General features: G+C 52.5%; 2 protein-coding genes across 5 annotated transcripts; one reads left to right on the top strand and one right to left on the bottom strand.

The window, feature by feature from the left end:
- Nucleotides 1-75: 75 nt before the first annotated feature.
- On the top strand, nucleotides 76-17,775 carry TM9SF4 (transmembrane 9 superfamily member 4). Its single transcript, XM_054081220.1, has 18 exons — nucleotides 76-198; nucleotides 5,728-5,841; nucleotides 7,412-7,511; nucleotides 8,336-8,504; nucleotides 8,585-8,714; nucleotides 9,697-9,820; nucleotides 10,626-10,744; nucleotides 10,860-10,971; nucleotides 11,569-11,639; nucleotides 12,062-12,194; nucleotides 12,700-12,781; nucleotides 12,867-12,942; nucleotides 13,269-13,352; nucleotides 13,534-13,709; nucleotides 14,059-14,122; nucleotides 14,584-14,703; nucleotides 15,187-15,276; nucleotides 15,629-17,775. Exons 1-18 carry the CDS (start codon nucleotides 112-114, stop codon nucleotides 15,776-15,778), a joined length of 2,001 nt encoding a protein of 666 aa, XP_053937195.1. The 5' UTR covers nucleotides 76-111; the 3' UTR covers nucleotides 15,779-17,775.
- Nucleotides 17,776-19,481: 1,706 nt separating this feature from the next.
- PLAGL2 (PLAG1 like zinc finger 2) lies at nucleotides 19,482-27,339 on the bottom strand. 4 transcript variants are annotated; one of them, XM_054081222.1, is made up of 4 exons: nucleotides 27,208-27,309; nucleotides 25,847-25,955; nucleotides 23,876-24,271; nucleotides 19,482-23,196 (listed from the first exon to the last, which is right to left on the bottom strand). In XM_054081222.1, exons 3-4 carry the CDS (start codon nucleotides 24,136-24,138, stop codon nucleotides 21,975-21,977), a joined length of 1,485 nt encoding a protein of 494 aa, XP_053937197.1. In that variant the 5' UTR covers nucleotides 24,139-24,271; nucleotides 25,847-25,955; nucleotides 27,208-27,309; the 3' UTR covers nucleotides 19,482-21,974. The 4 variants fall into 4 exon arrangements, with proteins under 4 accessions (XP_053937197.1, XP_053937201.1, XP_053937199.1 ...); XM_054081226.1 differs by having other exon boundaries at nucleotides 23,876-24,234; XM_054081224.1 differs by lacking the exon at nucleotides 25,847-25,955 and having other exon boundaries at nucleotides 27,208-27,339.
- Between the last annotated feature and the right edge of the window lie 27 nt (nucleotides 27,340-27,366).

Below are 27,366 nucleotides of genomic sequence, written 5' to 3'. Positions count from 1 at the left end.
GCCTGTCCGCCCTCTCAGCAGCGCCGCTGAGCCCGTCCCTGCCTGCCCGCGGCAGTGTGTGCGGCGGCAGGTCGGCGCTCCTGGGCCCGGCGCGGCGCGGCCGCTGTCGCCATGGCGATGGGCCCCGCAGCCAACCACGGGCCGCTTCCGCTGACGTCAGCGCCGACACGTGGATCCAAGATGGCGGCGGCGGGGATGGTGAGTGCGGCCCGGCCCGGTCCGGCCCCGCGGCCCCCGACCCTCTGGCTCCCGGCTTTGCCAGCACTGGCCTCGCCGGTCCCGGCCTCGCGCTCCCAAGCCCAGGCCCCTCGAGCCCCGGCCCCGTCTATCCCCGGCCTCTCTGAGCAGCGCGGAGTCGGGGCGGGGGGCACTTGGGGCCTGCCTGGGGGCTCTGCCCGGCGGCGGCGGGCGCTGCGGGCTGTGAGGAGCGGCAGCCCTCTCTCCCTCCTTCCTCTGCGGCTCTCCCGGGGAAGCGCTTGCCCCGTCCGGCGCGGGGACTGCGGGGCTCCCGCAGTGGTCACCGAGCCGGGCTGCGAGCGGCCGCTTGTCTTCCCCGCATCTCCGTGCTTACTATTCCCTGAATCCTTGTCGGACTGGTGTTGCTGGTGGGAGTTTGCTAAGGCAGGCGAGCAGCGGTGCTGTGCACGGAGGAGAAAATGAGCTGCCGAGACGTTCACTGTCTTGTCGCAGAAATGCCAGTTTTCCTTCCTGCTTCCACAGGATGTTTCCTTGGCGCCGTGCTGCAGGAACAAGCGATGGTCCAAGGCTGCTGCTGGCCAGAGAGGGGGATGTGGGGTGACTTGTGTAGGTAGAGATTGGCAGAAACTGGGGGGGAGACTGGAAGAGCTGAGGTTTTCATTTATTTCCATTGAGCAACTCCATGCTCCACTCACTTCCTCTCAGGCAGTGGGGAGGGACTGTCCGAGCTGGCTTTGAGAGCTTACGGTGGTGCTGCTGGGAATTCCCTCACAGTCTTCTCCATTACAGAAGGCAGAGAGAATGGCTGACAGCTCTCCTGGTGTCAGAGGGGCTCTCCAGAATCAGTGTCACTGCAGGGCTTGCCTCCTTGCAAAAAGCTTCCAGGGGCTTCTCTGAGCTTGAGGGTGAGCTGGGCAAGGATGTGGTAAACAGTTGTCCAAACAATTGTCGTGAACACGGATCAAGGAGGGCTTCAAGGAAGGAGGAAGTGTTGTGCTGGTACCTTGGCGGGGTGGCGAGCTGGTGACACTGCGCTTCTGCAGACATCTCTGAGGCTGGAATAAATGTTGAATGTGGGAGAGAGCTTTAGTTTGCTTGGTTATATATGGATTTGTTTCTTCCCACAAATGAACGGGTTAGCTCTTCCTCCTCAGTCACCATATTAAACAGTCTGGCCAAGTAGAATGGGATACGGGAGCTGTGAGAGTTTGTTGGGACGCATGGCTCCGCACAGGCTGTATTTACTGTTTCTCCTGGAAACTGTCTTTGCGAGGTAAAAGCTCTTGGTGAAGGCTGTTCGATGGTTCCTGCCTCCTGCGGAAAGAGATGGGGCAGTGCCCATTGTCTCGTTCATCCACATCCATCCTTGTGGTTTCCTGCTTCTTTTTTCTGCCATTGAGCAAATCCCATATCATGCTCTTCAGTTAGTGCATGGATTGAGAATCTGTGAGACCCAAACCAGCCCTAATATGTTGCCAGCCCTGCTAAAATGCAGATCGTTTGGAATTGCTGCTGCCCAAGGGCTTCCTCGTGCTGTCGGTCTGTAGGAAACATGTGCTGGTGACCTGAGGAGGGGTGTGCTGGAGGCGAAGACCCAGCCCTGCACCTTCAGGGTTCCATTGGATCACGCTGGCAGAGCACCACAGGGAAGTGCTGCTTGTTCGCTTCCCTTAAATAAACCCTGGTGTTTGGACTCTGCACTGGTGGCTTTGAGGACACCATGGTATGAAGTTCAACAAGGCTGAATGCCAGGTTTTGCACTTTGGTCATAACAACCACCTGCAATGCTCCAGACTCGGGTAAGAGCAGCTGGAAAGTTGCCTGGAAGAAAAGGACCTTGGGTGCTGGTCGACAACAGCTGAACATGAGCCAGCAGTGGCCCAGGTGGCCAAGGCCACCAGCATCCTGGCTTGGCTCAGCCATGGGGTGGCCAGCAGGAGCAGGGCAGGGATTGTCTTCCTGCACTCAGCGCTGGTGAGGCTGCTCCTTGAATCCTGGGTTCAGTTTTGGGCCCTCACATTGAGAGGCTGGAGCGTGTCAGGAGAAGGGAACGGAACTGGGGAAGGAGCTGGAGCCCAGGGGTTCTGGGAGCAGCTGAGGGACCTGGGGCTGTTTAGTGTGGGGAAGAAGAGGCTGAGGGGAGACCTCATCGCTCTGTGCAGCTCCCAGAAAGGAGTTTGTGGTGAAGTGGGTGCTGGGCTTTTCTCCCGAGTAAGAAGTGATGGAATTAGAGCAAATGGCCTCAAGTTGTGCCAGAGGAGGGTTAGGTTGGATATCAGGAAATATTCCTTCACGGATGGGGTTCTCAGGCACTGGCAGAGGCTGCCTAGGGCAGCACTTCAGTCACCATCTCTGAAGGGATTTAAAAGCCAGGCAAATGAGGTGCTCTGGGGTGGTTCAGTAGTGGACAGGTACAGTTGGACTTAATGATCTCAAAGATCTTTTCTAACCAAACGATTCTGGGATTCTCTAAGCTGTAGGGAAGCACCACGTGTGTGCGGCAATGCCGTGCATGTGTTGTGGGACCTCTTTTCTTAGTCTGTCTGGGATTTCAGTCCTCTGGTTTGGCAGCGCAGTGTGCAGACCTGCAGGCTTGTTGGGAATTCCCAGAAAATGGTGGTGTAGTGAGAGTTGTTCTAAACCAGAGGAACTGTGTCCTGAAATTGTTTGTGAACAGCAGCTGTAGTGATAGCCATCCAGAAGCACCTTCTGGGAGGGGCTCTGGGTGCGACCTTCCGTGCTCATTGCTGTCCACAGGATGATACTGGGTGAGAGTGGCTGCCAAGAAGGGCTGAGCTGATTTATTGTTAGAGCTGAGTGCTTTGTTCTAAGGTTGATTACAGGAATAGATCTTCAGAACCTGTCAAGAGGGATCCCGCAGCCTTCAGGGCAGTGGCTGCTTTCCTTAGGGGAGCCATGTGGGGCTGGGTAAGCAGCCGAGGGGGCTGGAGGAGCAGGGGCTGCAGCAGGGCTGGCAGGGTCTTGCCTGTGCTGTGCTGGGGGTTCCTGGGGTGACACGCACTGCCTGGCTTCCTGCTGGGATCTCCCCAGGCTGCTTTCTGCCAGGGAAATCAGAGTGTGGCTTCTGTCAAGGTCCCGTGTGCAGAATAAATATAGTGACATTGGAAATAGATTTGAAGTTGTCTCACGGGGTGGGGAGAATGGGGGAAAGAGGGAGAGAGAGAAAGGGGAGAGAGAGGAGGTGGAGGAGGGAGAGGGAAGGAGATCACTTCTGTCACTTGTTTCATGTCCTCCCAAGGAAGGTTCTTTTGCGAGTGTGCATCTGTGTGTGTGCATGCAGGAAAATAATAAGGTGTAGTCAATCCATATGGGTTTTGTACATGTGCAGCTTCTCGATCTGGGGCTGGGTGTATTTGTGTGCCACTTTTTGCGGCGCTGTACGATGTCCTGGCACCTGGGATGCAAGGCTGACATCCAAGAGGTCACTTGGAATGTACATAGTTGTAAAGTCTGAGGAGGTGGTGTCTGCTGGAAGCCCGTGCCTCACCCATGCTCCATGACTGGACTAAAGCAGCCTTCCGTCCTGCAGGTGCTGCCTTGCCTAGGAGACGGTTTCACTTGCAGTCATCTCCCAAACATGACGATTGCTGGCCAGTCCCATCAGTTACGCAGATGTTGTGGCGTGTGCCTGCACTGTAGTGAAACTGCTGCCTTTGTTTGGAAAGGACAAAGCACATCTGTCTGTACAAGAGCAAAGATCCTGACAAGAAAGGCCCATGGGCCCAAGCCTGCACTGGGCTTTTCCTTCACGTTTCACCTCCAGAGTTCCCTCCACCTGTGCATAGCAGCATTCCCATTCCATGCTACCAAACGCTTTTCCCTGATGAGGCTCTCTACAGCCCTTCTCTTGTCTCCTCTGTTGCCTGGTGCCGCCTGAGTCATCGTCATCTGTATGCAAGAAGACTGATTTCTGCCAAAGGTGTCATCAGAAACTGCATCTTCAACAGGCTGGTCTGTCTGCTGAGCACTTTCTGAAGCTCGGTTCTAGGCTTGTCACCTTGCAAGCTGTTCTGGGCCAGGATCGCACTGCTGGGGCCTGGGGTTTGTTAAGTAGCGTTGTGCTGTGCCTGGGACTGTGGTGACAGATGGAGGAAGGGAATTGCTGCAGGTTGTGGCTGCTCTGGAGCATGAGGTAGGATGAGAGCTCTGTTTCCTTCCACTGCTTTTCCTGCCAAAGAGTCACCGAGCTCCCTTATAAGATCAGAGAAGACAAAATGTGGTGCCATCCAGAGGGACTTGGAGAGGTGGGCCTGTGCGAACCTCATGGAGTTCAAAAGACCAATGGCAAGGTCCTTCACCTGAGTCGGGGCAGTCCCAAGCACAAATATAGGCTGGGTGGGGAATGGATTTGGAACAGCCCTGCGGAGAGGGACCGGGGGTGCTTTGGGAGGAGAATCTCAACATGAGCTGGCAGTGCTCACAGCTCAGAAAGCCAGTCGAGTCCTAGGCTGTATCCAAAGCAGTGGGACCAGCAGGGTGAGGGAGGGGATTCTGCCCTCTGCTCTGCTCTGGTGAGACCCCACCTGGAGCCCTGGGTCCAGTTCTGGAGTCCCCAGCACAGGATGGACGTGGAGCTGTTGGAGCAAGTCCAGAGGAGGCCACAGAGATGATCTGAGGGCTGGAGCACCTTCCATATGAGGACAGGCTGAGAGGTTGTCCCAGTCCAGACTCTATAGAGTTTTATGTTGTTTTCTGATGGTGCTGTAAATGCAGGGAGAGTAGGAGCGTGGGCTGAAGCTGGTGATACAATGAGATTACAGCAGATCTGATATTCTAATCCAGCCAAGCTGCTGCTCTCTAATACTCTTTAAAGCTCGATTTTCATTTCACAGCCTTCCCAAGGGACCATGGGAACAGCAAAGTCTGTTAAAGTGTAAAGATACGGGGCCTGGTTTGGAGTCCCACAGAGCTGAAGAAGGGGTGCAGACCTTTTTGCTGTGTTGTGACGCAGAGCAGTGAGGAAAGAGGAGCAGTACAGGAGGGAGTGGTGATGTGAGCATCCCTTTGGACGCAGCAGGCAGTTGATCAGTCAGACCATGCCCTACCCTGATCACTGAGGGCTGTGGTGTGTGAACATCGGTCTGTAAGCAGCTGCAGGGTAACTCCTGGCATGCAGAGCCAACAGAATTCCAGTGCCAGGGCCAACACCTTCTTCTGTGGTGATCTGTGGAGTTCTCTAACACGAGGGTGTTGCGTGGGTGGGAGCAGAGAAGGCAGGTGACAGCCTGCGAGAGGAAGTGTGTTATGGATAAGTGCATTTTCCTTGGGGCTGAGCACAGCTGAGGATTTCCTGGTTGCAGATGAAGACACCAAGATGCAACGGTGTGAAAAGGGCCTTGGAGAGAGTCACAAAAAAAAAGTGAAGAGCAGCTTTCTCCATTTAATTTGTGTTTAATTGCCTGGCTGCGCAGCCTTTCACATATCTGGGATGAAACCTTGCAGTGTGGTTGCCCACCCCTACTGTTGTTCACATGTTCCTGTTGGATTTTAAAGTTCCTTCTCTTGCAGGAAAGGCTCAGACACTTGCTGGTCCTGCTGACACTGCTGCATGGATCCAAATCTTTCTATGTACCTGGCGTGGCTCCTATCAACTTCCACCGCAATGATCCCGTAGAAATAAAGGTAGGTTGAACTCAAATGGAGCTGTTAGTCTGCTTTGGGTGTATCTGTGGTTTGTTTTCCCCCTTCTTTATATCATAGCAACTAAGCGGGACTAGAAAATCAAATCTGGGGATCCTGTTACATTTTGGGGACAGATACTTTCTCTTCTTCACAGCGTTGGTGCAGGGCACTGGGGATGAGCAGCCTATGGGTGGTTGCTGTCATCACCTTACCCTGCAGCTTTTCCATACGATTCTCTTCTCGGTCCTGATCTCCTCTACCAAATTCCTTCACCAGTTGTGCCAGAATCCTCATATGTGGCTCTGATTAGAAAAGGAGGCCTCGTTCCCCCTGTAGCTTTGGGGTGGATATAATCAGAGTTGGCATTAATTAATTAATTAATCTCCAGCATTAGACCTGACCCTGAGCGAGTATTGAGGGTGTTCCTTTTGGTGGAAGATGCATGGTGGAATCAGAGCTCTTCACTTTCCTACCCAGTTTGCTCATGTTGTGTCTTCAGGCCAAGTGAAATCCATGATAAGCCCTTTCCAAGTGCAGGCGTTTGTCCTTGGGTGCTGCAGATTGCACAGGCCAGCTGTGCTGAAGAGCTATTCCTGCAGTATTGCTGATAGTGAAGGATGGAACCGCCTCACCCCTACAGGAGGCAGCCAGGCGTTGTTTCCAGACATCAGCAATTCATAGCCCCATTCATTTATTTTTCTAAAGCTGTAGCCTCTGTCTCAGCAAAATCCAGCAGCCTCCAGGGTGCTGAGGTTGGCTGCTCCCGTGGGAAGCACAACACATTTGTCTCTTTGGTCTCTTTGGCCACAGGCTGCCAGATGTAGGCTATTTTTAAGCAAATGAGACTTGCCTGTGGCTACAGTAAGAATTCTAGAAGAAGGAGGCACTGGAATGGCTGTTCTCAAAGGGATTTAATAAGCCAAATGCTTCCTCAAGTGATAAGGCACAGCGCTCTTCCAATAAATGAGCTTGGCTGCCTTACAAAACCCTTCTGTTTTTCGGTGGCTTTGGCTGGCGTGGGATATCTCTGCACTTCCCTTCTGCCACCCCATTTGTGGGATCTCCAGAAATGGTTGGGGTTTTGTCACCATCCGCTGTCTTCCTGCTCCAATGGCTCTCTGCCTTTCCTCACAAAGGTGACCATTGCTGAGCTCCTTGTCGCTAGGCGCCAGACCTCAAGGTCCAGGGTGACATCAGGGTTTTTTGAGGAAATAACTTCAGTCCTGGATGAAATAAGACTCCTGGATCTCTTTGGGGCTCTTTGTTGTTTTTTCAGGCTCCACAGAGTCATAAATTTGTGACATTTCTCAGTTTGTGACCAAGTGTTTCTCTGTTTGTGAACCAGTTGCTGCTGAATGATAGTGTAGGAATGTACATCTAGGAATTGTGCAAAAGGAAACAAAGATGGAGCTCTCCCAGGAGTTATCTGTCTCCTTTTGTTTTATATTTAACAGCTCCCCAAGGTGAGCTTTAAGGGAGGTGCCTCGCTGTAAGCTTCAGCTTCTGGATGGTCCGAGAGGGCGGGAAACTGAGTTCTTCCATGGGAATAATCCTTCTGTTCTTCTTCCAGGCTGTGAAGCTCACCAGCTCACGAACTCAGCTGCCATATGAGTACTACTCGTTGCCCTTCTGCCAGCCCACCAAGATAACATACAAGGCTGAGAACCTGGGTGCGTATCTGCTGAACAGCATGTTCCCTGGCAGCGAGTGGCTGTCACTTGTGTGTTTCCAGGAGGAAAAGCCATTGCAGATGCCATCTCTAATAAACTGTTTGTGGAGAGCCTTCTTCCTCTAGTTTGTGATATACCGGCTGTTGGCAAATGAGGATGTCTGTACACTGGAAAGAGGAAATGCCTTTCCTGAGGAAGAGCATGTAATATTCATAAGTAGGATCATGGAATGGTTTGGGCTGGAAGGGACTTCAAAGCCCATTCAGTTCCCCGACCACCCACGAGCAGGGACACCTCCCACTGTGTCAGGGTTGCTCCAAGCCCCATCCAACCTGGACTTGAAGACCCCCAGGGATGGGGCAGCCACCACTGCTCTGGGCAACCTTGGCCAGGGCCTCCCCACCCACACAGGAAAACATTTCTTCCTAAAATCTTATCTCAATCTCCCCTCTTTCAGCTGAAAACTGTTCCCCCTCATCCTATCCCTGCACTCCCTGATCAAGAGCACCTCCACAGCTTCCCTGGAGTCCCTTTCAGTACTGGAATCTGCTCTAAGGTCTTCCTGGAGCCTTCTCTGCCCCAGGCTGAACAATCCCAACTCTCAGCCTGTCCTTGGATGGGAGGTGCTCCAGCAACATCAAGTAGTGCGTGCTACTTCCAAAAGAATAGCTAAACTATCCTTCAGTCTTATCTCTGTCTCTGTGGTAGCAAAGGAGACCTCCTATCATCATTTCAGCCGCACAGCATGTAGCCAGCCCCGTGGCAGGGTCAGTGGCAAGAAACCTGGTCTTCTTCAACCCTGCCCTTGTTTTCTTGTTTTCCAGGTGAGGTTCTTCGGGGGGACCGAATTGTAAATACCCCCTTCCAGGTTTCCATGAATGTGGAGAAGAAATGTGAAGTGCTGTGCAACCTTCCCAATACGCCGGTCACTCTGACAGTGGGGCAGAGCAAACTGATGGCTGAACGGATCAGGGAGGACTACTATGTCCACCTGTGAGTCCTCTTGAGTGTGGGTTTGAGTTAGTGGGGATTCCGTGTTGTGGACAGATGTGATCTGAAATCTGTATTTTCAGCATTGCTGACAACCTCCCTGTGGCAACACGGCTGGAGTTTTATTCCAATCGTGAAGAAGAGGAGAAGAAGAAGGAGAAAGATGTGCAGTTCGAGCATGGATACAGGCTTGGGTTTATGGACGGTAACAAGGTAGAGAATCCAGATGCTGTCTGAGGGGTGCCCAGAGTTGCTCAGAGGCTTCAGATGTCTAACAGAGAGTATCAGGACTGGGAATACAACCAAAGAGATTTATAAGAGTGGAAATATGGGAGAGATTTCTTACTGGAAGAAGAGGGAGGGTGCTGGTCTGCTGACATGACAGCCAGAGCCCTGGCTTTGACTCACTGACTAACGCTGGACAGCCTCATGCAGTAGGTTCCCCTCCATAGGACAGAGGCAACGTGCTCTGAAGCACAGCTCATCTTTAGTGGCTTTGGGGCATCTCGTATTAACAAAAATCAAGTGTTTATTGGAGGAGAAGCTGCTTGAGTTTGCAAATGGAATTGTAGCCTGTGTATTGCTGCAGATATGTCCCGTGCATGTGTGCCCTAGGTTTACCTGCTTGACTCAGCAGACATATCCGTTTATTGTACGCCGATGCGGAGCTGCAGACGCAGCTCTGATCGCTTGAGCCTGTTGTTACGGCAAATGACCCTGCTGTCTGCTGCACTTTGTTCAGCTGACAGGGGAGGGATGGGCCCTCCGAAAGAGCAAGCTGGGCTGTGGGTCCCAAGAGGCTGAGTAACGGCTTGCTGGCCAGGAGAAAAAGCCATCAGGAAACTCAGGGTTGTAGCTACTGAGGTCTTTCCAACCTAAAACTGATGATTCTGCTGCCCTGGAATGTATATTTGAGGTTTAAGATACTCTATTTCCTGACCAAAAATAGCCCGAAACACTGTCTCTGGTGCTTGGAGTGGCCAAGGTGTTACCTTCTAAACCTCTCTGTTCCCTCCTTTTGCTCTTTTAGCCTTGGAAAGCTTAGCCTGGTCTTGCCCTGTAGCACAGTGCATCTGGGCACAGTCGGAACCTGTAGTTTTCTGCACTGAAGCCGCTTTGTGCAGTCGTTGCTTCTGGACTTTGCCTTTTCCTCCCTGGGGGTGCTAATGTTTCCTTTCATGTTAATCTGTTTCAGTTCTACCTGCACAACCACCTCTCCTTCATCCTTTACTACCACAGAGAGGATGTGGAAGAGAACCAGGAGCCCACCTACAGGGTTGTGCGCTTTGAAGTCATTCCCCAAAGTATTAAGCTGGAAGGTAAGAGGCTCTTAAGGAGGGGACAAAGGAGCAGAAGCTCTTGCAGGGTCAGGAGTCGAAGACCACTCATGTATCAGGGTGCCTGTTGTTGCTGCTGTTGTGGTCTTGTTGCACAGCAGTGAGGGAGTCTGGATTGTAAAACCTTTTGTTATTAAGGAAGGACCAAAAATAGAGATCCTTGAAATGCAGTCCCTGGAAAATTAATTCATGTAAAATGTTGGAGTCTGAGGTTTGGGGTTTTTTTTTTTTTTTGCACTGTATCATCTAGCACAAAGTCTGCATGGGGTCCAGATCTCCCCTCGGCACTCTTGTGTGCTAGGACAGAGACCCACGGGAAGGTTGGAATTGTTCAAGGGTATTGAATGTTAAAATGGTGGGCACGGGGAGAGCTCTCCCGCCCCAGCGAGCCCAACGTGAAATAGGTGTCTTGAAGGGAAGTTGCTCATCGTGTGGATCATCCCATGCAACCCTCCAAGGCTGCCGAAGAGGCCATCTTTCTCAGTGTGATACATGGAATAGAGGATTTGTTCATAGTCCAGGTCCGTGGCTTCGGAGCCTCTGGCTTTTATCCTTCTGGTTAAGGAAATGCCTGGGCATAGCTCTTCTGTACAGTTTGTTAATGATCGTCCTCTTCTACCAGCAGAGTAGTTTTGTAGCCTGCAGTGTGGGTGAGAAGGGAATGAGAGCTTCCCCTGCGATTTTTGGAGTAACTGCACCCAGGGCCATGAAGGTGCCTGGGCTGGGATGGGCAGTGGGAGAGGATCCTGAGAGAAGGGCTGACCTGGTGCCATGTTTTCCCTCACAGACTTGAAGGCTGATGAGAAGAGTATGTGCACCCTGCCTGAAGCTACGGGCTCTGCCCCTCAGGAAATAGATCCTTCTAAAGAGAACCAGTTACTCTTCACCTACTCTGTCCGCTGGGAGGTGAGAGAGTGATGGGAAGCTGGCTGGCAGTTGGTGCTCCAAGTGTCTGTCACAGAGGTGTTGTGGAACACATTGGGAATGTGCTGGTGTGAGAAGAGCTTTGCTGTTCTTTCAGGAGAGTGACATTAAGTGGGCTTCCCGCTGGGACACCTACCTGACCATGAGCGATGTGCAGATTCATTGGTTCTCTATCATTAACTCGGTTGTGGTCGTCTTTTTCCTTTCAGGTGAGTGAGATGTGTGGGGTCAAGAAGGCTTTGCCTTTAGCAACCTGATGCAGTGGGAGGTGTCCCTGCCCATGGCAGGGGAGTGGAACTGGATGGGCTCTGAGGTCCCGTCTGACCCAAACCATTACATGATTCTATGATTTATCTGCAGGGAACTTTCTCTAAGCCTCAGCTGCAGGCGGCTCGGTGAGGGTGGCTGTGTCTGAACCTCATCAGGAGGGCCAGGAAACAACACTGGCACATAAACCCCCGCAGTTCAGGCAGCACCCCATGGGCTCAGGCTGTTGCCCACTTCTGCTTTTCAGCTAGGATAGCTGGGGGAGCAGAATGTGGTTAACATACATCTTGAATGTCTGTATTTAAGGAAAAAAAAAAACACAGGAAGGCCTCAGTGCCCCATTCCTGCAGGAATGCTGCCTTTTCTGCTCCCTGGGGTTTTGTTCCTGCATTTGCTGAAGGCTGGGAGAGGTGGCTAATGACTCAAGGCTCTGCTCCAAGCCAGAGCTGTGTTGATGGGAGCCATGTAGTTGCACATTGTGAGAGCAGCATAGCCACGTGGGAGCCTCTGAGCCCAACCCAGTTTGTGCTTGTTTCCAGGTATTCTCAGCATGATCATCATCCGGACTCTCCGGAAGGACATTGCCAACTACAACAAGGAAGATGACATTGTATGTGTGTGTTCTTGGGGCTGGGATCGGAGAGGGAGGGAAGCAGAGGTGGGAAGGGATCTGGTCTGAAAGCTCGGATGTGTTGTCTTTTTCCTTACCTCATTTTGCTTTGAGCCCTGAGTATTGGAGGGGCAGTTCTGTCACGTGCTGTGATGACACCTTCAGTTCTGTGCACCGTGGCAGGTGGCCAGCTTGAATGTCTTCAGGCCTGAGTGATGACTGCAGGCAGTTCCATAAATGCGTGCCCTGGCGCCGGCAGTTCAGGGCTGAGCTGTTTTAAGGAGGGAAGTTTAGCTAAAGCAATACAGTTCCATAGAAGAACTGGATACAGAGAAATGAACATCTTAGCCTGGCTGTGGCAGGACCTTCATTCCCAACACTAAATTGGCTTGAAACACCTTCTTTTCCTGTTGTTGCTACAGGAAGATACTATGGAGGAATCTGGTTGGAAACTTGTGCATGGAGATGTCTTCAGGCCTCCACAGTATCCTATGATCCTCAGCTCTCTCCTGGGTTCTGGAATCCAGCTCTTCTGTATGATCCTAATTGTCATCTGTAAGTGGCCCATGTCGTGTGGGGTGCCTAAGGAGAAGAGGAATGATGCTCTAGGGTGTTTTGTAGCTCCTGTTGACTTCAGCCTATGCTCGCCTTAGCTCGAGTGAGGGCACATAGGGCTGCTTCCTGCTGCAGAGTTTGTTGAGGCAACAGGCCTATGTGGAGCGTTTCAGAGTTCCTGGATAGCGTTTCCCAGCTGAAGGCACTTTTGGGGGTTTGTTTGGTCTCAGGATATGAGACCTGGGTGACAGTGGGCTGAAAGATGGTGGGTTGCCCTCTGAACTACCTGTGTTGTCACCTCGAGGAGAATGAGGCTAAAGCCTGCTCTGTAGTTTGAAATCAAAGCTGTGGCTTCCTCTCCTGGGCAGCTCTGGAGGCTGTGGGTGCATTATGCTTGGAAGGAAATGAGGTCTGTGTAGAAGGCAAGGATTCTAGGAGGCTGTGGGATAGGATCCTGGCCAGCATGTCTAACTCAGAGCTGCTGTTCTCTATCCTCTTTTTCCAGTCGTGGCTATGCTGGGGATGCTGTCACCTTCCAGTCGGGGTGCGTTGATGACAACCGCCTGCTTTCTCTTCATGTTCATGGGGTAGGTGCTTCCCACAGCAGTGCTGTCCTGTCTACCCCTCTGCTCCCTCTTCAACCGCTGATTGTCTTGGCGTGTTTCTGCCTAGGGTTTTTGGTGGATTCTTCGCTGGCCGATTGTACCGGACTCTGAAGGGGCATCGATGGAAGAAGGGAGCCTTCTGTGTGAGTCATGTGTTCTGTGCTCTGTATCCCGGTATGTGGATAGTAGGATATGTGGATAAGCTCGATGTGTGTTTGCGGGTAGCAGGACACAGCTGGGCTGTACTGCAGCGGTTTGGCGTGGAATGAGTCCTCGTGGCTGACACAGAAGGGTGAACCCCAGGGCATGGCTGGTAGCAAAGCCAGAGGATGGTTTGAGACCTCCCCACAGCCTGATGCTGCAGCAGAGGGGGCCGCCGCCTCTGCCTGTGCGCTGCCTCAGCGAGGGATGCGTTAGAGAGAAACATCTGCTGATCTCTGATGAGTTTTCTCTTAACCTGTGGTTGCAGACAGCTACCCTGTACCCGGGCGTCGTCTTCGGCATCTGCTTTGTTCTGAACTGTTTCATCTGGGGGAAACACTCCTCTGGAGCGGTAGGTGCCACCGTCATCCCGCAGCCTGCTAGGTGGGAGGAGGGCAACTGGGCTGTCCGGGACCGGCTTAATTTCACCATGTCTTTCTAAATGTGGTGATGGACTAGGGAGCAGCTCTGGCTGAGGACTATAGGGCAGGTGAGCTGCAATCTAACGTGGGTGGCTCTCCATGTGATTCCAGGTGCCTTTCCCTACCATGGTGGCCTTGCTCTGCATGTGGTTTGGGATCTCCTTGCCTTTGGTCTACCTGGGTTACTACTTTGGATTTCGCAAACAGCCCTATGACAATCCTGTCCGGACCAATCAGATTCCCAGGCAGATCCCGGAGCAGAGGTGGTATATGAATAAATTTGTTGGGTGAGTGATGAGTGTCTAGGAACTGTGGTGAGTTGAGTTCAGCCCCTCTGCTTGCTCTCCCTGGTTGCTGAATGGCACCTCCTGCTGGTCCCTGGACACAGACAGATGGCAGATGTGTTTCCTTGGGTCAGTCCTGTGCTGGAGACAATCTCGGCTGTTCTGATGTAGGACTGCTACTCACAGAAGTAGCGTATGCTCAACAGTGGGGTGGCTCTGCAATTCACTGGGTGAAATGTATTTAATCTGGAGCTGCAGAGCTCATTAGGAGCACTCAGCATGGTTACTGGGGACTCATCATGGCCAGGCAGTCATGTTGTGCTGGTTACAATCTGTCTTTCCTGCTCCACAGGATTCTCATGGCTGGCATCCTGCCCTTTGGAGCTATGTTCATCGAACTGTTCTTCATCTTCAGTGTAAGCATTTAACCCACATTCTTCTGACTAGGATTCCTCGTGTGCCAAAGGGAGGGAGCTGCCACTGGAGCAGCAGAAGGGGCTGGCAGAGTCCTTCTGGGCCGTTCAGTGGTGTTTTTAGGGAGAGGTGGGCTGCGGGGATAAAAGCTTCCTGTAATGTTATGTCACAGAGGGGTCCTGGTCTGAAGTCATTCCCTGAGGCATTCCAGCCACTACCTGTTTTTCATTTTTCACTGTCCCATTGCTGGGGAGATGGAGGAGAATGAACAAGCTACCTTGCAGCTGTATTTGCAGACCGTCCTCTGAAGACACATTGGGAAGTGCATTGGATCTGCAGTTTTGGCTGTTGGAGGCTGAGGGGCCCCTCGTTTTCCCTCGGGATAGCTGCTAGGCATTGCGCTTGCATTCGCTGATTGATGACAACAGCATGGAAATGGATTTCTGCTGTGTCCTTGTTGCAGGCAATCTGGGAGAACCAGTTCTATTACCTGTTCGGTTTTCTCTTCCTGGTGTTTATCATCCTGGTGGTGTCGTGCTCCCAAATCAGCATCGTTATGGTGTACTTCCAGCTTTGCGCTGAGGTGAGATTTCTGTGTTGACGGGCTCAGCAGCTCCTGGAAAAGCACAGGTCATGTTACTGCTGCGGCTCAGCAGAAACCTTGTGTGGCCCAATTCCCCAGCTGTGCTAACACCTCCTGGCTTTAGAGAATTGAAACTACTCAGTTACCTGCCGTGGTGGGAACTGTGGTTTCGTACCAGAAATGATGCAGGGAGCAGGGAATTTTGAGCTGATGCCTCTTTCCAAAGTACCTATTTCATTCCATCCACATACAAAAGGAAGCGCAGCGCCAGAGGAGCTGCGTTCCTCGGCAGCGGGTGCTGAGCTGCAGACCTGAGTTTGCTTCACTGTGTTTCATGCTCTTTGTTTGGAAATGCTTCTGTGACAATATAGCTCCCCAGCCCCAAACCAAAGGAAAATAGGTGGGGTTGTCCCTGTCTCAGGAAGGTAGCAGTTACATAGGAAAAGGAAGCCTGTGGCGTAATGAAGCTCTTTATCCTGCCAGGATTACCGCTGGTGGTGGAGGACCTTCCTGGTGTCTGGAGGATCTGCATTCTATGTGCTCATCTATGCCATCTTCTACTTCGTGAACAAGGTATTGTTATTCCTCTGGCATGGAAGAGCTGCCTGTCTAGGCGAGAGTTTTGTATTTGAAAAGGGAGGTGGCAGGACAGCCTGGTCCTGGCTGGTCCCACGCAGCCCAAGACCGCTCACCAGCCTACGGTGCCCACAGCCCTTACGGAAGGGAGGGGGGTCCCTGCCTGTGGTACCTGTGCAGCAGTGTTCCCAAACCCCACCTCGCAGGTGGGCAGAAATCCATCAAGTGGAGGATTCCCTCTCCTCCATTGTTGAATTCCCCCTCGACGAGGGCACAGGCTTCTGCGGGAGCCAATTCCTGTCACCTCCATATGTGACTTGGCTTGGTTTTCCCTCCTCTCCTCTTTCAGCTGGATATTGTTGAGTTCATTCCCTCCCTACTGTACTTTGGCTACACCGCCCTCATGGTCTTGTCATTCTGGCTCCTCACCGGCACCATTGGCTTCTATGCAGCCTACATGTTCGTCCGGAAGATCTATGCCGCGGTGAAAATAGACTGAAGATGCACGGACCTGGCAGACACAGGCACTCAATGTGTGTCTTCCTGGGAGCGAAGGGGACACATCTCCTCCCAGCTCTTTTAAGGAAACAAAATCCAGTGGGAGAGCAACAAGAGAAATAAACAACTCCTCGGTTTGGAATGTAACTTTGGCACGGTGTACACGGATTCTGGGCTACTTCTGGGGGGGAAAACGGGTCTGTAGATACCTTACATTTTAACTTTATTATCCTGTTCCATATTCGAGGGAGTTTTTTTAGCAGAGAAATGTCCCTCTGTACAAGTCAACCCCTTTTTTTGCTAATTCATCCTTTTTTTTATGTTGATGATGAATGGATTTGAGAAAGCAGTGGAAACACTTGAGAAAACATTTTCTTCCAGCCCCTAGGGTGCTCTAGGATTCAGGGAGACTATTTGGACAAATATTGGACTGGTTTCTTTCCTATCTTCACGTCTGCACAGAAGAGGGAGCTTGACTACAGCAAAGCGAACGGAGCCCGAAGCCTTGCCCAGCACGAGCCTGGCGCGCTCCAAGTCCTGGCTTCAGCGTGTTTACAATTTTATGGAGGTGCCATTTGGAGCCTGGGAAGTGCAATTCCACCGTGAGAGAGATGGAGAACCCTTGGCATCACTTCTGCTTCCCTCTGAACAGCACAGGCCGCTTCAACTGCCTCTCCTGGAAGGGCTGAGGGAAGGCGTGATTTCCTCTCTGGAAGGTGCAGCTGGTGGGAGCAGGACACAAGGTTCCGGTGGGAGCGGCGGGATTGTGCTGGTGCTGGAATACAGTACTGGAAGGATGCGCGAGGGAATGGCAAGGGTTTGTTCTGTCCATAACTCCACTCCAGCTGCATGAGGGAATGGGGCAGGCTTCCTGGGAAGCCCATTGGGGTGGCACAGAGCCCTGCAGAGAGTGGGCTGCGCCAACGCTGCTTTTGTGCCAAGCAATCTGATGCCGGATTGGGGCTGGGCTGGCGCGGGGCACGGGCAGGCCCTGGGGGAGGCGCTGGAGGTGGCAGGTGGCCCCCAGCAGCTCTCTCGTCTCCAGGAACGCACTCTTGCTGCCCGCGCCGCGTGCCAGCCACTCTCACTGCTCTCTCCTCCTCTCAGATTCTCTACCTCCAGGGAACAGATCAAGTGTGCGCCCCACCGCTGTATTTTGTTTTTCTCCACAGAACGGTCCATGCCCTCCGGCACAGCCGGTGCGGGCTTTGCTGCCACAGGCTCCTCTTTTTCCATGGCTTGATGCCTGGCTCAGCCCGTGGGAAGCTCTTTTTAGAGGTGAAAGTGCTTAATTTTAGTCACTTCAATGTTGTTTACCAGTGGAAAGGTTCCACGTGATGGAGAAGGCTCCCTCCATCCCCAGCCCAGCCACGTTTGGGCAGGGCTGCAGGGAGAAGGTGTTTTTTGATGAGATCTATGAAAACTTTGCTTTGTGAGCAGTCAGGTCCCCAAGAGACCGGCTGCTGGTGGTGATGGGGTTCTATCCCAGCGCCCTCCCTGTCACCAGTGCTAACGTGTGCACTCTTGAGGGGCTCGAGGCCCCTTTTAACCCCTGTGGCCATCAGAGTTTCTGTCAGGTCTGCACGAGGACCCAGATCTTTACCAATGGCCGTGCCCCCTGTGGGAGCCACCTTGCCTGGGTGGTTTGCCCCTACAACACAGCAGCTCCAGCTGGTAGCTCCTTCCACCGCCCATCACACCAAAGCCTCACCAGCCAGGAATCAAGGATGGAAAAAGGGAGCAGGGATGCGTGAGCCAGCTGTGCTGTGGGGTCCTGTGTTGGTTCTGGTGTGAGATCATTCTCTGATGTTTGTTCCGTATCCCCTGCCCCAGTGGAGAGGTTCAGCCAGTGTTGATTTCTCTCCCTTCCCCGAGGTGTTTTCTCTGTATTCTTTGTAATTTTTAATTAATGTACGTATTCTTTGTGTCCTGTTGTAAATAAATCTGCCATCTCCTGTTGTCCTGCTCCCCTGGGGTCTCCCAAGCCACCTCTTGGGATTTGCTTTCCATGACACTTGGCCTGTTTGACCTGCATGGTCTTTGATGCGTGGCTGAAATTGGGAACAGAGCTTGGGCCACGCTGCTGTCGTCTTTGTGATGATCTTCTGGTGAACTTGCCTGAGCAGGAAGCTTTTCCCCTGTGGCATGTCCTGTCTGCTGTCACGGATGGTAACTCAAATGCCACTGGTCAAGGCACTTGGATCAGTTTCTTACTGCCCTGCTTTTGTGTGCTGCCCGGTAAGAACAACTTCAGCAGCTCGGCTCTCGGGTGTGGAGCACCTTGTCTGACTCTGACACGTGGATGGAGCAGCAGGAGCCGTTGGCAGGCAGCAGGCGGGAGTCTTGGGCAAATACCTGTTGCGTTGGGGCAACAGAGGTGAGTGCAGTTACAGGAGCTGCTGCTTCCTTCTTCCCGGTGCTGTTGTGGAGGAGTGTGGGTGGTCTGGAAGCTGGAGCTGCCCAAGCTCCCAGCTAAACTTTTTTGTGTGTGTCTGTGCGTGCGTGGCTGGTATCCCTGAAAGATGGGACCGAGGGAGGGTAGAGAATTCCCATCCCTTTGCTGTTCAGCCCAGCAGCACCAGGGCTGGGCACAGCCGAGGCGGGGAATGGATTATGTGGATGCCAGCGTTTGGGGCTGCCGAGACCAGAGTAGGAAAGTGCCTTAAGACTCAAATTGTGAGAATGGCCCCTTCTCCCCTTGACAAGGGCACAACCCCAGGGAGCTGAAGGTGCTGGGGTTGTTGGGGAGGATGAGAAGGGGCTGCAGTTGCTTCCCCATGGGCTGGTGATTGTAGTGAAGACGAGTGACCAGCGCTGTGTGTATCCAACACCCTCCTCAACAGGGATAACACAGTCGGCAGCCGCTACAGCCCCACGAGGGGCCCTGCCCTTTCTCTGTGGGTCAAATTCTTGAAAGAAACTTAAAAACCTGTGTGCATTCATGTAGGGAGCAGGGTCTTTGCCTTCCTTTTGGGTCTGTCTGTACTCAAACAAACCAATCCCTCCCCCGGTTCTCCCCCAAGAAGGCACCCAGGGCAGAGCATCCCAATGCTTTTAATAAACAACTCCACTATAAAACGGGGTTCGGCTTTCCCTTTGAACCCCGTTTGGGCAAAGCTGATCCAAGTGAGGAACTGTGCATTTCCTAATGGCACTTGCTAGTTTTACAATATACAAACCTTGTTTACAGCCCCCAAATGCTCCCTTAAGGGTGGTTATTTACTCTCTAAAAGTGCTAGAAAGCTTCTTTTCAGGAAACCAGCCAGGCTTTAACAATGGGAAGCTTCTGGCTCCAGCACCAGCTCAGGCTCTGGGTTTGTTGAAATCCAGCACAAGAGAGAGGCTGTATCGCAGCCCTGGGGAGAGACTCTGCATCAGAGAGAAAGCCCAAACCCTTCCCCTTATGCTGGGAACTTTGCTGGCTCTGGCTCAGCTGCTGCTCCCGGCCAGCCGCTCCGGCAGCCTGAAGTGTAGGGCAGAGCCCACTCAGTGCAACTCTTGGCTGCAAAGGCCACTCAGTAGCTTTTCCCCCAGCAGCACCTTCATTAGCTCCAGCGTGCTGTCTCAGAACACGCTCCCTTTGCCAGTTTAAACTTCCCCTCTGCTGGCGAACACTACTGCGCTTCTACCTGTCAGAATGGCTGCGGAAAGCAAATCACACAAGCAAATAATAGCAAAATGAATTCCATTTATTCTTTGACAGACTACTGGTAGGAAAAAGCTGCCTGGCTCTATGTTCAGCTACCACTGCTACAGGAATCCAGTGCTGACGTCTGTGCAGAGTACAATGCAGGCAAAAAGCAATGAAGCCGAATGTTGGAAACGGAAGGAGGTGTGAGATGGCATTGCATAAATCTGACGATCCTCGCTCACTGGAGGCGATCAGTTCTGACTACGTATTTCTCTAAAAACCCAAACCCTGCCACTGCAGAGTGGGATAAGGCTCGCACACACCTGTAACAGTGCCACACGCTGCCACTCGCAGAGAAAAAAGCAACAGGAGACAGGCCTGAGGTATTCTGTGACGGTAAACACGATGAGCTGCAATGCTCTGCTTACCCTTGCTATGTTAGAGAAGAAAAAGGCACTCATTGAACTTGGAAAGGCAACGTTTGACAGTGGAGGAGAGGATGTACTGCACCAACCCGGACATCACTGCCGCAGGACATCGCTGAGGTAAATAAATCTTATATTACATTTTGATACAAGTTTGATTTCTCTGCAGCATGGCTGGCTACCCTAACCCGACCGCGCTACGTCCTGGAGATCAGCGGGTCACTAAGCAGTCACTCGGAGAGTCGCTAAGCTAAATTACAAATCAAATTCCAGAGGACAATGGAAGGGGAGAAATTCCAGAGGACTATGGACAAACGGGGCTTGGCCACGCCGGGCTGCGAGGCTGGCGGCTCAGCAGAAGGTGACAGGCGCTGGCTGGGCTGGACGTGCACCAGAGAGGGGGAAGGACAGTGTCCGGCCTCGCTGACGGAGCCAAGAGAATAGAGTGGAGGTAGATTTTGCATTTTCTAGATTTAGGGAGAGCAATATTGGCAGATTGCCTGGTTTATATTGGCCTGCAGTGGTTCTCCATGCTGAGGTACAGAGATCTGTGCATCTGTAGTCATAAATGCATTGACACAGAGCGAGATCGACTGCCAAGTATCCCCATCCGCAGTGCAAGTGCCCAGAATGGGCGAACAGGAGACAGCGGGGAGCAGCTGGCGGCCACACATCAGGGCAGCCCCTGCCCTCAGCAGGGGGACAATCCACAGGGAAATGTCAGGGTGGGACAGGGAGCAGAGACACAGGATTTTACCTTCGGGAGCTGAGGCTCAAGAAGGAGAGAACAAAAGGCCCAGGAACCAAATCGGAAGCAGAAGGGCGAGTGCAAGTCCAAACCCTCAGCGTTCATTAGAAACATTAGTGTTGGGGAGAGCGCTTCAGGTGCACCGCTGGGGTGCACGGGAAGCTGGGACTGATTTTTCCTGGCTGTTAACACCTTAGGACTGAGGTAAAAATGGACCTCTTGAGATTGCCTCATGGATAAGCCAAAAAGGTACTGACCTCACCAAACTGCTGCAGTAGAAACCCCCTGAAACTCGCACTCTGTTCTTCACCTGAAGGAAGCCCACGGCGTGAGGCCTGCTGCCTGGTCTCGGCCATGCCCGGTACCACAGTGCTCTGTGCCGCCGGTCCCCGGCTCCTAACCCAGCTTTTCCACACACTTTGGTTTCCAGAACAAAAGCACGATCCATTTGCTGTGGGACATCTTTAAGAGGGCTCTATCTGTGCAGCACAAAAAAGCTAAGCTGAGAGCCGTTCCATCCATCATGGCCAGCCAGAGAGAACACGGGAAGCTGCTGCTGGCAGAGGCAGAGGCTGCAGTGGCCCAAAAGCAGTGATTCCCAAAAAGCAGTGTGTTTCCCCATGGGGGAAGAACATGATAAGTGAAGAGAAATCAGTGCAACCTGACTTCATTGTGTAAACAGTGCTCTAGCTACACCAGATAAAAACCCAGTGCATCCTGTGCCTCCTATTTCTGTCATGGCGGAAACAGTTGTGTGGTGTAAACAATGTTCACTGTGATGAGTCCAACCTAACCGAGGAAGAATGAGGTGAATTCTGAATTCGCTATGTAAACGGTCTTGTTGCTTAACACTGATGTGGAGTAAGTGGTGTCCGGTGAAGGGATGAGAGGTAGTGGGGGAGGATGGCCCTTCCCCATGGGGTGCAGACAGAGTGGGCATCCTGGCTTCTCCTCCTCTCCCTGGGGAGGCGTTGGCTGTTTTTCCAGAATTGCAGTGTAACAACACGAAATGGAAGCTGGACTCTTCTAAAGTTTAGCCCGAGATGAGAGAGTCTCAACTCCTTCTCAGGGACAGTCGCTTCCCCAAGAGGAACACAGCTCCAGGATCTCGGGGAAGGTCAGTGCTAAAAGCGCGGCTCCTGATTCACAGATTAAAAATTAGATAAAATATATCCAGTCTATCAGCTGAAATCTTTCCGCTGTACAGGACTGGGACTCGCACGGGGGTCTCTGCTGTTTTAGTCTACAAGTGCTCCCTCCAGAGATCAGAAACCTCCTGTCTGAAACAGCTCTGCAAAGCTTTCGCACCCAAAAGGGAAGCGAGAGTTGTGCGTTTTTAAGGGTCTCCACAAAAGGGCAGCTGAAAGGTCTGTTCTCCAGTGCTATTTTCAGCCTATTGGAATGCCTGGTGGAAACGCGGCAGCGTGGTTGTGCTCAAGCTGGAGGTGAAGACAGGGGGCAACGAATGAAGGGGCCCAAAGTTCAGCGAGGCCCCAGCTCCGGGAGGTTCTTGAGGTTGATGTTGCAAAGTGGTAAGCAGTGGCTGCGTCTCCCCCTGTGAGTAGCCCATGACCAGTCCCCCCGAGGACACGGGCGGATTGCAAGGAGGAAGATTGAGGGGGAGGAAGCCAAGAAGGTGAGAGAAGTCCATGTTAGCAGCACAGAGAGCCTCTGAAAGGTTAGCAGGGCTCTTGGAAAGCAAAGCCTCGTCCAGGGGGGGCGGCTGAGGCGAGGAGGACTGAGGCTCGCCAGATGAGAGAGACAGGCTGCCAGGGAGGTCTGACAGAAAGCTGTCCACCTCGACTTTGGGTAGTTTCTCAGGCAAATATGAGGTAGATCCAAGCTGATACTTTGGAGGAGGTTGCGGTTGGGAGGAGATGGGAGAAGACGACTCCAAAGGATAGCTCATTCCCATCGGAAGAGAGTTAGGAACCAAAGAGTGGGGCATCCCTGAGCTTGGCATGGTCTGGAGGTGTGTGCCGTACATGCCCACAGGCAACACGCCAGGGAAGCTCTTCCCACCTATCACGTCTCTGGATGCCATGCACAGGACGGGACTCAGCTCTTCTTTCACTGCGACTGACGAGCTGCAGCTCAGGAGACCTAGCATGTCCACTGGCTCCGTCTTAATCTTCAGCAGTTCCTGGGAGTGGCTTTTCTTCATGTGCCTGGTCAGATGATCCTTCCTCCCAAACCTCTGAGCACAGTATTGGCACAAGAAGTCCTTCCGCCCCGTGTGCACAACCAAGTGTCTCCGCACGTCTTTCCGGGTGTAGAAGCGCCGATCACAGTGGTCACACGGATGCTTCTTTTCCTTCGCTCCCCCAGAAGCCCGCCGGGAATGAGCTTTGAGGTGCTCCAGCAGGACCTGGGTACTTTCGAAGGTCTGGAGGCACACCTTGCAGCTGAGATCACCACTGGCGGCCGCGTGCATGGCCAGATGCCGCCGGAAGCCCAGTTTTGTGTTGTAGTTCTTGCCGCATTCGGGACAGTGCAGGGCCTCCTTGTTGGGATCATGGGTCTGGAGGTGGTTGCGAAGGTGGTCTTTCCGGTGAAACATCTTCTCGCAGTACATGCACTGATGGGGTTTCTGAGCAGAGTGCGTGGCCATGTGCCTTTTGGGAGAAAAGAGGGACAGTTCAGACCAGCGTCCAACCCTGAAGGGAGATCATAGAATGGTTTGGGTTAGAAGGGACCATGAAGGTCATTCAGTCCAACCCTCCTGCAGGAGCAGGGACATCTGCAAACAGATCAGGGTGCTCAGAGCCCCATCCAATCTGGTCTTGAACACCTCCAGGGATGGGGCAGCCACCACTGCTCTGGGCAACCTGGGCCAGGGATTCCCACCCTCACAGGAGAACATTTCTTCCTAAGATCTCATCTCAGCCTCCCCTCTTCCAGTTCCCAGTGACCACATTGTTCAGTTATTGTGGTATCTCAGTGCACAAATGGGAACTCCGCTTCTCCCTAGTAGAACAACTGCTGCCACAGGAATATTCCTGTGACTGAAGTTAGAGGTAGGGCTTATGAAATGCGAATGCTAGTCTTGCTTTTCACTTTGTTTTTTTAATCTCTGAACTTCACTTTCTGCTTCCATTTCCTCCTTAGTGAAAACAGATAAAGAATTATCTGGAAGGTGCTTAAAGAGATGCCAAGTATGGTAATGTCTGGGACTCGACTCAAGGTAACGAGGGCATTCCCCCACCTCCACCTTCTCAGAAACCCAAGCAAAACACCACTCTGGAGGGGTTTTCCCCTTTCTCCTGCTCACAGGGGCCCTCGGCAGTTCCCTACCGGTACAGCTTGTACTTGGAGGCAAAGGCTTTGCCACAGTGCAGCTGGGGGCAGTTGTACGGCCTCTGCTCCGCGTGAGCCAGCGCGTGAGCCCTCAGCTTCTCCACGTGAGCAAAGGGCGTCTCCGATATTTCACAGTGGCATTTTCCCTGACTTTCGGTCTCTTCGCCTCTTGGTCTGGGGACTAATTTCCAGGCTGTCTCTTCCTCCTCCTGCTTTGCATCTTGAATCCAGTTGGGAACACTGGGAAAGAATGCCGTCATGGCAGGTCTAGTAGAACGTGGCCATGTCAAGCAGAACTGGAGCCGGCAGGCACCTTCCTGTGGCACTGTGCTGGTGTGGTTTTCAGTTGGAACCCTCTGCGACCAAATGGCATTAACAGCAAAACCTCGTCATCTGAAATTAGAAAAGGGCGGGTGTTCAGACACAGCCGCGTCCACACGCACAGGTGGGAGCATTCCATGAGCACCACACGTGTGAAGGCGCCTGTGTTTTGCATGACTCTTTTCCACTTTAACCCCTGTTCCCTGATAAAAACAATGTTAATTCTTTTCTGAATTACATTTTCGCAGCCATTAAGAGCCCATGTTACCTGTGACACATATTTTCTCCTGAAACATTGCAGGTAGGCATCTCTTTGTACCTCTGAACACCTCACCCCTCACGTATATTTTGTGGATCACTTTGTGGCCTTTTATTCATATTCTTCAGTTTATTCTCACTTGAGTCATAGAATGGTTTGGGTTGAAAGGGACCTTTACAGGTCATCCAGTCCAACCCCCCTGCAGGAGCAGGGACACCTTTAACTCTGAGCCCATCCAAGCAGACCTTGATCTTTGCTCTTGATTTTCGCTCATATGGAATCCCATTCTAGAGCTTCTCTGAGGAAACTAAAGCTCTCTTGTATTCTTTGCTGACCCACTCTGCTGCCAGCCTGGCGCAGCAGTACGACCACCTCCTAGCAAACTGCTCTGAGTTACACGCATAGGTCAGCAGGGCTGGGAAGAAAACTTGCTACCAGCAGCCCCGGCAAAACTCTTTCAGGCAGTGACAGATACTACTGCTCTTTGGGGCATGATTACTCATTGTGTTTTCACTTTTCTATTGCGAAGCAGATTCTGCCTTCCTGCATTAGCAAGTTTGCTACAGTAATGAGCCATTTTTAATTAGTTTTTAGTTTTACACCCTCATATATTGGCAATGAAAGCTCAGACTGTTTCCTGTTCAACAAAGAACACCTCCTGTACACTCTATGGGCTTTGGGATGATGAAAATCTACCTTAACCTCTCTTAGCATGTTGCTCTTGAGTTGTTTCTCTTGTTGGCAAAGCCCTGCATTTCTATATGGCTCTACCAACACCTAAACAGGTAAACAGTGAGCCAAAATCCAGACCTCAGAGACCTCTTTCAGTGAATTCAGCTGTCTGAGACGCTTTTCTTAAAATAGCATCAAACCCTCAAGCTCTTTTTCACTCCATGATTGCTTCAGAGGAGAAACTTCCTGCCTGCGCATCAACGCGAGTGCCAGTTGTGGGCAGGATGTGCAACTGCGGGAGCCAACCAGCCCCCCTGAGGAAAGGGCACGGCTGAATATTGTGAGCAGCCGAAACAACAACAACCGTAAAACCGTAACTTCCCCAGTGCTCGCACCACCACTGCCGGTCCCCTCACAAGGGAAAATGCTGGGAAATGGGACAACTCCAAGCAAATGTGTGGCTACGAGGCTGGGAAATGTCTCTTAAGAACAGAACTGTGATGTGAGGGCAGAAACTACTCAGCTGGAACAGAAAAACAAGGGAGCAGAACGGCTGAGGTGCCACTCTGGTACCGTCCCAGGTGACGCCAGGGCTGCACTGGCCCTTCAGAGCACAGAGTCTGGCGCTTCCCAGCAGTCATGCTCTCTTGATATCAAAGTCATGAATATCCTGCCTCGTTACAGGATGCGTGTCAGGAAAGGTAAATGCTCCCTACCTCCTCCTTCAGAGCTGTGTACGTGTTCTGGTAGCCTCTGCTGCTTTGACAGGCAGCTGCTGCTTTCCCCCTGAACCAGCTCGGCCATCTGTACCAGCTCCAATGCTACCTGCGAGAAGGCAGAGCTTGAGTTTGGCATAAATCGCCCATCGCCTGCAGCACAGAAACCTGACTACAAGTGAAGATATAGCAAACACTGTGAGCGATCACAGTCAAATTCCATCAACCTCCCTTTTAAATTCTCAAGTTCTAAAGAGAAAAAGGACTGCACCTGTTGGGTGCACTTCTAAGTCTAAATGTGTGTCCTAGGACACCCTAACAGCTGTGGAAGAAAAGTAAAATGAGATGAAGGTCCAGCAGAGCTGCAGTGAAGCACAGCGGCAGTGAAAGGTCACAGCACAGTTCCTGCTTGGCTAAAAACTCCCTGCCCTGTCTGCACACTGACAGGTTTTTAACACTCCATTAGTTTTCATTTCCCAAAGCGTACTTCCAGTGTGCTCCCTGCTGACTCTCACACAGCAGAGAAACACTCCCCCTGTGTGGAAAAGCTTCACCTCATTTGCTCAGAGAGCACCTCATGTCTCACAGAGTTGGTGCCAGCACTGGGAGACCTGGTTATCTTCAGAAGTTTCAGGCTAGCACTGGAGAAGTTTGTCCAGCATACGCAACTCTGGCAACCTGCACAGAAACCGGTTACAGGAGACCCCCCTGTCACCAGATGAACCTTTCTCTGCTCCGGTTCTGCAGAGGTTTGGAGTTGGGCAGAGTGAACACAGAGCTGGAAAATGATCAGACCACCCACAAACTAGACTCCTACAGGCTGCCAACTTCTGTGAACCATTTCCTGACTACAGTCACCAGGTCTGGGCTAATCCAAGCTGGAAGAGCCTGTTTATGCCGATGGATGTGTGCTACCTATGCATTTCCAGCCCAGGCTTCCTCACTTCATTTCCCCGACAGGACAACAGACAGCACTTTAAAAACCCTCTCCTCTTCCCTTGCACCTCGGGGAAAGCATCAAACACCGACAGAGCTCAGCGCTGGTTTATTTACGGTACCAAAACCCAGCGGTTGTGTTGGGGGCAAACGGCGGGGTTGCCCCTAACCCAGCAGCCCCGAGGTTTGCACCGTGAGGGAAACGGGACGGACGGACAGACAGACACTGCACCGTGAGGGAAACGGGACAGACAGACATACAGACACTGCACCATGAGGGAAACCGGACGGATGGACAGGGCTGCCATGGGGCAGCGCTGCGGGGAAGGAGGGGCAGAGGCCCGACCCCCGCCACCCGCTTTCTCCCTGCCCACCTCCTCCTCTCCCCGCCCGCTCGCCCCCCGGCCCCGCCGCCCTGCACTCACCCCGCTCCCCCGGGCCCCGCCAAGCTCGGCTGCGACCCCGGCCCCGCCGGCCCCATTGTGCGGGGCATGCCGGGACTGACGTCAGTTCCGCCGCCGTCGTAGAGGCGGTGGCTTCCGACTAGAGTGGTTCTGCTTCCGGCACAGAGGTCGCCGCCGTCT

This window comes from Cuculus canorus, chromosome 16 (assembly GCF_017976375.1).
Source record: "Cuculus canorus isolate bCucCan1 chromosome 16, bCucCan1.pri, whole genome shotgun sequence".
Lineage (NCBI taxonomy): Eukaryota > Metazoa > Chordata > Aves > Cuculiformes > Cuculidae > Cuculus > Cuculus canorus.
Note: the sequence above shows the minus strand (reverse complement) of the source record. Positions and strands in the feature narration are given on the sequence as shown.